Genomic DNA, 10,000 nt, shown 5'->3' on the forward strand with positions numbered 1-10,000 from the left:
TCCAGAGTAAGTACACACAACCAATTTCTCATAAACACAATACATTTACTACAGATATTATGTTCGCATAGCACTCTTCCAGTGACTTAAAGGCACTTTAAGATTTTAAACAACATTTTAAAACCTCACAAACAGTATGTAAAATCTAAACAGAAATGTTTTGATGTAATTGAATACAGATTAGGGTAAACATAAGATATCCATTCTACCAAGGCAGTTACAACAGTGTTGATGTGTAAACATGGCTTCATGTGGTTCAGTTTGCCAGCTCAGCTCTTTTCACCCAGGCTTTGTACAACCTAGATGGTGACCAACCTGACCAGTCGACATTTAAAAACAACCCTCCCTTCCTCCCCCCTCCCTCTCCCGACTTTCTCCAAACCCCAACCCCCCACTCAAAAAGCGAGGCTAGTCATAAGATTGTCACCTGAGCCTTGTTTGCTATAATGCAGGGTCAGATCAACTCACTAGCCTCCCGTAGCGCCACTGTTAGCATCTTTATGACAGAACGTGTTGGAACAGCACTTTGAATATTGTCCCTTTAACGTGAACCAGTGCAACGAGGAGGTGGTAAGCATGTAAAGGTATGTTAAGAATAGCTTGTTTAGGGCAGAGGCAGGTAGTGGCTGGTGTTTGACTCCCAGACATAAGAGCGCTGGGTTTGAACCAGCAACCCTGACCCCGCCCTGCAGCGTTCTCGATATCCCTTTAAGTGGATTATTTACATTTACACTGAGGGCATTTAGCAGCCGCTTTTATACAAAGCGACTTGCAACCATTAATGCACACACCGACGGCGGTGTCAACCACGCAGGGCGACAGCCAGCTCGCAAGGAGCAGTAAGGGCGAGGCGTCTTGCTCAGGGACACCTCGGCACTCCGCTAGGAGGAGCCAGGAATCGAACTAGCAACCTTCCGGTTACCAGCGAACCTTATGATAGAAGCGCTCGTGGAAACAGTGAACAACGTGTGTGTGTGTGTGTCTTTGTGTGTGTGTGTGTGCGTGTGCGTGTGTGTGTGTGTGTGTGTGTGTGTGCGTGCGTGTGTGTGTGTGTGTGTGCGTGTGCGTGTGTGTGTGTGTGTGTGCGTGCGCGCGTGTGCGTCCCTGTGTTCCGCAGTGTGGCGCTCATCAACCACAGCTGCCAGCCCAGCGTCATCGTCACGTTCAAGGGGACGACGGCCGAGGTGCGGGCCGTCACGCCCATGAAGAAGATGGACGAGGTGAGGGGGGAGGGAGGGGTGAGGGAGGGGGTGGGGGTGAGGGAGGGGAGGGGTGAGGGAGGAAGGGAGGGGAGGGAAGAGGGAGGGGGGAGAGAGGGAGGGGAGGGGAGAGGAGAGGTGAGGTGAGGGAGGGGTGAGGGAAGAAAGGGGTAAAGGACGGGTGAGGGAGGGGGGAGGTGGGGGAGGGTGAGTGGGCCCAGCTGCCGGGGGGCTGGTGGGGGGGATTGACCATCGGGGAGGAAGGGTGCGTGTCGGAGAAGGGTTCGGGTCGAACAACTACATGAGTTGTTCGACTCGTCCACAAATAGAAACTCTTTATCTCGGTCTCCCAGGAGCCAGAAGAACATTCCTCTGGTGTTCTTAAAAGTAAAGATCTGTGACACTCAATTCAGACCCCCTGTGGCAATGTTAAGTCATTCTTATGGATCCATAGCGACATAGATGGTTCGGTCGGTTAGGGTTTCAATACTGTGCGTGTATAGTATAGATCCGTGTCAGTGTGTGTATGTGTGTGTGTGTGTGTGTGTGTGTGTATGTGTGTGTGTGTGTGTGTGTGTGTGTGTGTGTGTGTGTGTGTGTGTGTGTCTGTGTGTGTGTTGACTGATTGGTAGTGGGGGGAAGGCGGTGGTGGTAATGGGGTTAAAAACAAAACAGCTGAATGGTAGACTGGGTTATTTAAAGGCATCTGTGCTAGAGAGGAGCACCCATAACTAAACCAACTGTGTGTGTGTGTGTGTGTGTGTGTGTGTGTTGGTGTTGGTGTGTGTGTGTGTGTGTGTGTGTGTGTGTGTGTGTGTGTGTGTGTGTGTGTGTGTGTGTGTGTGTGTGTGTGTGTGTGCGTGCCACCAGGTGATGATCAGCTACATAGACATCCTGTACCCGACAGACGACCGCAACAGCAGGCTGAGGGATTCTTACTACTTCACCTGTGACTGTCAGGAGTGCAAAACCCAGTCCAAAGTAAGAACCGCCCGACGAAGAGACACACACCATAGATACACACACCATAGATACACAGACCACCGCCCAACATAGATACACACACCATATATACAGAACATAGATCCACAAAACGTAGACACAGACCATAGGACTTAGATACACAGGCCATAGCTCCACAGACCATAGATCCACAGACTATCAACCAACTTAGATACACGGACCATAGAAACGCAGACCATAGACATGCAGACCATAGACTCACAGACCATAGATACACAGACCATAGATACACAGACCATAGAAACACAGACCATAGATACAAAGACCATAGATACACAGACCATAGATACACAGACCATAGATACACAGACCATAGATACACAAACCATAGATACAAACACCATAGATACACAGACCATAGATACACAGACCATAGATACACAGACCATAGATACAAAGACCATAGATACACAGACCATAGACTCACAGGCCATAGACACACAGGCCATAGAAACACAGACCATAGATACAAAGACCATAGATACACAGACCATAGATACACAGACCATAGATCCACAGACCATAGACACGCAGACCATAGACACGCAGACCATAGACTCACAGACCATAGATACACAGGCCATAGAAACAGACCATAGATACAAAGACCATAGATACACAGACCATAGATACACAGACCATAGATACACACACCATAGATACACACACCATAGATACACAGACCATAGATACACACACCATAGACTCACAGACCATAGACACACAGGCCATAGAAACACAGACCATAGATACAAAGACCATAGATACACAGACCATAGATACACAGACCATAGATACACAGACCATAGATCCACAGACCACAGAAACACAGGCCATAGACACACGGACCATAGACACACGGACCATAGATACACAGACCATAGGTACCGCCACACCACCCTTGTGTTTCGTCTCCCAGGACAAGGCCAAGCTGAAGGTGCGAAAGCGCAGCGATCCCTACGAGCCGGAGGTGGTCAGCGGTATGGTGCGCTATGCCCGCAAGAAGATGGGCGAGTTCAGGGCCATCAAGAGCGAGAAGAATATCCTTCTGTCCAGCAAGAGTGGCTTTTGTGTTGTGCAGTGGAGTTGGCCCTTTATCAACCTGAAAGACATTCTGTTCTTCCCGCATTGAATGTTAATACTTATTTAATATGGGGACTACAGAGCTGTGGATGTGACTAAATACTGAAACACACTTTGACGTAGCTGACACACATTTCAGAACTGGGTCTTGGTCTTCAGAAACATAATGTCATATCCGTTCCGCTGAATTTATACATTTTGCTGAGGTCTGCTTTACCATACCTCCCTAGCTTCTTTCCTCCATAAGGTTCAATGAAGTGCTGTTGATTAGTATTCAACCGGCACACGATGTCAGTCTCCAGAATAACAGTTTGATCGCATGAGTGACAATTGAACATTAACATTAAGCCTGAACAAACAAAACACATTAACCTTCTTGAAACCACCCTCAGCACAACAGCAGCCCCCTGCTGCAGCTCAATCTCTGTACTGTAACTCTTTGTTCAAGTGGGTCTAGCTGGTAAGATAAGGCCTCCCAAAAACGTCCACAGCTGTCCAACACCCAAACCTGTGTATGCGGCCTTGACTCTCTGGCACCCCCTAGCGAGCTGCTGGAGATGTGCGTGCAGAGCCTAGACGAGATGGGCACGGTGTTCGACGACGCCAACGTCTACATGCTCCACATGATGTACCAGGCCATGGGCGTGTGTCTGTATCTGGGCGACTGGGACGGAGCCATCCACTACGGGGAGAAGATCCTGAAGCCCTACAGGTCAGGACGCCTCGGGTTAGACAGACTGGTGGCCCACCGTGGTGGTGAAGGCAGTATCTCCTCACTCGTCTTCTGTCCTGCACAATTTATCAACATGGAGGTCATCCGACTAGGATTGCACTTAAGATGTAACTCGACGGCCAGTGTTATTTTTGCTACGGAAGAGATGTATAAATACGAAGAGAATTAGGAGAATCACATTGGTACATTTTATATTAGAATATGTACAATAGCCTTCTAATACTGTCTGGTCCCCTTAGCAAACAGAGTTATTGTGGTTCATGTGGTCCTAGCTACCTTTCTTTTACACAAGGAATGGGTCAACCTAGTGATTGTTAGTGCTTGGGACTTGGTTCTATGAACATCTTACTGTACCGACAGCGATATATTGTATATCGACCAATGTGCTTATTTTAAGTCGCTTTGGATAAAAGCGTCTGCTAAACGACCTTGATATAAATGTAAATGGTCCATCGTTAGTCGACTCTGTGCTGGACGCCTGTGTCCTCCCCCGGTGAGTCCAGCTGACGTGGTGGTGGTGGCGGTGGCGGTGGTGTGTCCTGTCTCCTAATGCAGTGTGCTGTACCCGGCCTACTCCCTCAACGTGTCCTCCATGTACCTGAAGCTGGGCCGGCTTTACATGGGCCTGGAGAAACGCTCCCGCGGCCTCAATGCCCTCAAGAAGGTACCGGGCTGCTCGGAACGCATGGGGCACGTTTGGACTCTGATTTGGTTTATTGAGGGACATAGATCCATTTCATGTGTTGAATCAGCAGTCAATTGGGATGAGTGGGAAGTGGAATACATTGTAATAATATGGGTTTTATTTTATTTGTGTGTTTGTGTGTGTGTATGCATGTGCGTCTGTGTGTGTGTGTGCGTCTGTGTGTGTGTGTGTGTGTGTGTGTGTGTATCTAGGCGATGGCGATCATGGAGGTTGCCCACGGCAAGGATCACCAGTACATGGCAGAGTTGCGTAAAGAGATAAAATAACAAGAAGTAGGAGAAAAGTCACGCTATGGACTGAAAAAAGCAAATGGACGCTTCCCAGAACTAAAGGCCTATTCTCTTCTTCTGCAATGTTGTTGTAAAAAGTTAAAACCTTACATTTTCTACGGACAATATAAAAATGCACAGTACCCAATAACTTTGTACGTATTCAGAATTTAGGTATATATATTTTCCGTAGGTGGAAGAAACGTTTTTTCTAGATATTTGTTTTTCTTGGCATGTGATTGGTCAGTGAGTTTGTACTCATGGCTTCAATCTCAAACTGTTTACACGTGTGGGCGGGAAACGGTGCAGCGCAATCCCTCTCGACCAATGAGGCGTAGCGGCTTTGTAACCAGGTGGCCTATCACGCACCAGGGACTGTGACCCTGGCACGGTGAGACTCTGCATTAACACCTTTTTGCAACTACCATGCGTCTGTTCGTGTTCAGATCTGTACTAATCCTCACGCCTCACCGGCAGGTGCCAACACAGGCTCACATTTGTAACATAAGACGTTATTCTGAAGTCACATACTTAGAGAAAATAAGGCTTTATTGTATTATGGGCAAGTTTGAAAGCTTGTACATGATTGGAAGGGGGGGGAAAGGGAGAAAAGACATATACAATATGCAATAATGCAATAAAAAAAAGCATATACAAAACATATTTACACAATACCATTTTTGAAAGCCGTCCAGATATTTTGCCAAAATATTGTGTGAAAATAAACAAAACAAGTGGAATGCAGTGGGTGAGAAATATTGTCGCAAAGAGTTCAGCCGTGAAGCTTGAAGCCGGTACTGATCTGATGAAGGATACTTTATATACAGGGAATATAAAAAAAAGCATGCATAGTATATTATTATCTTACGGTAGCTTAGGGGTACCAAGTCGAAAAATAATAACAAAAGTAATAAAAAGACATTCGTAGAAATCTTTTTTTTTCACGTCCATTATGTACAGAGATACTTTGGACATGGCTGGCTTTGCATTACGTTTGAAAAGAATACAACCGGTTAATAGAGCCAGTCGTACATAATGAACTGCTACTGAGTGTGGCTATTTTGTATACAGATTTCGGCACGTGGTTACGCTATACTTTGTGGCTTTGAACCAATCAGTCGCTCTAGGAAATGGCCCCCTTTTTCTGACACAACGCTGGTGTTGGTAGCAAAAATACAAATGGCCGCCTTGATGACCTAAATGAATACAATTCCCTGGCTTTCTACCATAGACTTCATCAGAAAGGAGGCAATGGTTAGAAGCCAGGTCAAGTAACTGAAAAACCATAGAGTCCATGGTGAAATGTTATGATTTTGTCTACAGAACTGAACGCATAGTGTGTCAAACACTGGGGGTTTTAGTACTAACATTGGTCGTTTTTACAACTAAGCTACAAGGAATACCAGTAAGTGACTCCCTCTCTTTTGTTTTAGAAATGTCAATAAGGCACAAACAGTGTTAAACAGACAAAGAAACCGTCCCCTCCATTTTGGAGCCGTTTCTTTGTCATCGGAGCAACGTTGTCTCCATGGCGATCTGGCTCTCCATAGACCAAACTACAACAACATCTACCATTGTTACTTAATGTTGTTGACTTTGCTAATGTTGAACTCGATGAACAAAGAGGTTTAAGATAAGTTCATAAGTTCTTTTCTTTTAAGTTAGATAAATAACATGGATGTGTGGTATGTTGTTACGTTTGTGTGTGTGTATGTGTGAGGGAATTGTATTGTACACATTTAGCTAACAAATTCTTAATGAGAATACAGTAAGTCTGATGTAAATTAAGAGTTATTAATATTAAAAAGACACACTATTCAAATTAAAACGGTGCGCAAGCAAGACTAAAAAGTTATAGCATCGGTTAAGGTGAAATTATGAAATTATTCTTGAAATGATGCTTCGAAAGATAATAAATAACGGTAGAATTGAAACGTCATGAAATGTTGAGACTTGAACCAATAACCTGTTAAATATTGATACCTAATTGATTCCATAATTTGTTTAACCATCTGTGTGTAGTTACAGCTCATCGTGGATTATGTAACTTGACACATGATTTGTTATATCTGAAACGGGGGACTTTGTTCCTAAAAATCATATTGTACTAAATAAATTATGTCATCAATTGTATTTCCTGGAATGCAATTACTATAACGTCGTTAAACCTTAATTTTTGTTTAACGTCTCTCTGCCTTGCGGTGTTTCTCTACTCTCTTTCAACGACCCGCAGGCTCCTCCTGTTGGCGGGGGAGGGTACTACACCAGCACGCCTAACATTAGAGCGAAGGAAGGAGAATCACAGACGTGTACAGCACCACACAGGTAGAGCCCTGTTATCTAGACAGACCAACGCAGAGCCTCTCCTTCTTAACCTGCCCAACGTTAATGCCCAACATTTGAACGTGTCCGTCAATCTAAATATAACCGATATTAAATAAACCCAAACCGAAAAGGAGTTTTTTCTGGTAAGGGTCGACGGTCACACATGACATCACGGGTTCGTTGGTTCAGATGAGGCGGGAGTTCTTGAGGAACTGGATGAGCACCTGGTAGACAAACTGGTACTGGGCGATGGTCTGGACCATCAGCATCCTCTGCTGCCGGAGGCCAGACAGCATGGTGGGGACCTCCACACCCTGGGGGGGAGAGGGAGGGGGAGAGAGGGGCGGGGTGAGAGAGAGGGAGAGGAGAGGGGGAGAGAGAGAGAGAGGGAGGGGGGGAGAGGGAGAGAGAGGAGAGGGGGAGAGAGAGAGAGGGGGGGAGAGAGAGAGAGGGGGGGAGAGAGAGAGGAGAGGGGGGGAGAGAGAGGGAGAGGGGGAGAGAGAGAGGGAGGGGGGGAGAGAGAGAGAGGGAGGGGGGGAGAGAGAGGGGAGAGAGAGAGCGAGAGAGGGGGGGGGAGGGAGGGGGAGAGAGAGAGGGGGGGCGGAGGGGGAGAGAGAGGGAGGGGGGGAGAGAGAGAGCGAGAGGGGGGGAGAGGGAGGGGGGGGAGAGGGAGAGCGAGAGAGGGAGGGAGGGGGATAGAAAGGGAGGGGCGGAGGGGGAGAGAGAGGGAGGGGGGAGAGAGAGAGGAGGGGGAGAGAGAGAGACAGGGGTGTGGGGAGAGAGAAAGGGAGGGAGGGAGAGCGAGAGAGGGGGGGAGGGGGAGCCAGAGAGAAGAGGGGCGGGCCACAGTTAGAGGGATGTATTTTAGTCTCATTATAATATAAGGGTCTCCTCAAACTGGCAGCCTTGCGGTCACCAGTCCACAGGCTCCGCCCCTAAGGAGCAGGGGAAGGCGGGGTCACCTGGTTGTGCTCCAGGCAGCTGATCATGAGCTCGGTGAGGATGACCACGCCGCTGCGGCCCACGCCCGCGCTGCAGTGCACGACCACCGGGGGGTTCAGGCTCTTGGAGGTGTCCAGCATGGAGTTGGTGTGGCGTCGCACCGACTGGATCTCCTCCAGGTAGGCTGGGGGGGGGGACGGACAGGTGAGAGGGGGGGGGGGGGGACAGGTGAGGGGGGGGGGGGGGGGGGCAGTGAGGAACATGGTTGAAGTTTAGATGTTATAATGGTCTGGACTTGACTTATAATGGTCTAGATTTAATTTATTATGCTCTGGATTTGATTTATTACAGTCTGGATATGACTTATTATGGTCTGGATTTGACTTATTACAGTTTGGATTAGAGTTTTAATGGTTGGGATTTGGCTTATTATGGTCTGGATTTGACTTATTATGGTCTGGATTTCAGTGATTCTCGTCGGGATTTGACTTATTATTGGCTGGATTTGAGTGAAGAAGGTTTGGGATTATGGTCAGGTGTTCCAGTGACTCCGTTCTGGGTGTGGGTCTGTGTTTGAGTGACTACAGTCTGGATGTGTGTTTGAGTGACTACGGTCTGGATCTGTGTTTGAGTGACTACGGTCTGGGTCTGTGTTTGAGTGACTACGGTCTGGGTCTGTGTTTGAGTGACTACGGTCTGGGTCTGTGTTTGAGTAGTCTCGCAAAGCCAGACCAAACTACAGCAAGTAGAATGGTCTGGAGCCACGCTACCTCGAGCCGTCTATCCGTTGGGAAACTGGGCGGGCCTGTTTTATTTCTTTAAACCAATCACAATCGTCTAGGGCGGGGCTAAGCCCGGGAAGCAGCAGCGGTGTCCATGCAAAATAGTGCCGGGGGGGAAATTATTTTGACGGAACTTCTTGACGTTCAGAGGCTGTCAGAAATGGCTCAATCCCAAACGCCACAAAAAACCATTAACGATGTATGTCGCCTATGTGGAGATAATTTTATAGATAAAAAGAACAAACATCGTTTGATTCTTTGTCACGATGATTTCAAGCCACCATACACTTTGGCCCTTGAGCTCACGGGACCTATAAAAACGAACGACGTTTTAACATTTATATGTGGTTCTTGTAGAACACTACTAAAGAAATACCGTAGGAGCTATTGTGAAGTGGAACGGATCGGTTCATTGGTTAATCCATGTCAAACGCTCATGCCGCCGTCAGAGTGAAACGATGCGCCAAATCCACACCAACCGCCGATAGTCGTGACCGCAAACGCATCGTCCCCGGGGAGAATCCCCGGGGAGAGTCTGGGCTTTTCCAAGGTAATGTCAAAATAGGCTATGTTGTGGTCCTACCATTGTAATGAAATCAGATAGTCAGTAATCAGTAATTACATTATATTAAAATTAAACAAGATTTGATGTCTAGTTCCACAAACAATTTCGAAAACTTGGTAACGCCAGCAACCGGAAGGGGAGGAGTCGCGGCCAAATCGGCCGCTAAGCAATAGACGCTGTCCACTTCCGTTCAGCCAGACTAGTGTTTGAGTGACTACGGTCTGGGTCTGTGTTTGAGTGACTACGGTCTGGGTCTGTGTTTGAGTGACTACGGTCTCGATGTGGGTCTGTGTTTGAGTGACTACAGTCTGGATGTGGGTCTGTGTTTGAGTGACTACGGTCTGGATGTGGGTCTGTGTTTGAGTGACTACGG

The 10,000-nt window shown here is 47.4% G+C and overlaps 2 protein-coding genes across 2 annotated transcripts in view; one reads left to right on the plus strand and one right to left on the minus strand.

Moving 5' to 3' along the window:
- LOC115534408 (N-lysine methyltransferase SMYD2-A) overlaps positions 1-7,146 on the plus strand; it is an 11,943-nt gene extending 4,797 nt beyond the window's left edge. The window contains exons 6-12 of the mRNA XM_030345389.1: positions 1-6; positions 1,118-1,220; positions 2,070-2,180; positions 3,142-3,262; positions 3,843-4,017; positions 4,594-4,702; positions 4,936-7,146. The exon at positions 1-6 is cut by the window's left edge and continues 62 nt beyond it. Of these exons, the coding sequence (XP_030201249.1) occupies positions 1-6; positions 1,118-1,220; positions 2,070-2,180; positions 3,142-3,262; positions 3,843-4,017; positions 4,594-4,702; positions 4,936-5,010 (700 nt within the window). The 3' untranslated portion in view covers positions 5,011-7,146. The remainder of the gene's footprint in view (positions 7-1,117; positions 1,221-2,069; positions 2,181-3,141; positions 3,263-3,842; positions 4,018-4,593; positions 4,703-4,935) is intronic.
- The window catches only part of LOC115534407 (tyrosine-protein phosphatase non-receptor type 14), a gene marked incomplete in the record, with an annotated part of 36,713 nt that continues 32,254 nt past the window's right edge, over positions 5,542-10,000 (minus strand). Inside the window, 2 exon segments of the mRNA XM_030345388.1 lie at positions 5,542-7,652; positions 8,301-8,464. Of these exon segments, the coding sequence (XP_030201248.1) occupies positions 7,524-7,652; positions 8,301-8,464 (293 nt within the window).

Source organism: Gadus morhua, chromosome 21 (genome assembly GCF_902167405.1).
Source record: "Gadus morhua chromosome 21, gadMor3.0, whole genome shotgun sequence".
Lineage (NCBI taxonomy): Eukaryota > Metazoa > Chordata > Actinopteri > Gadiformes > Gadidae > Gadus > Gadus morhua.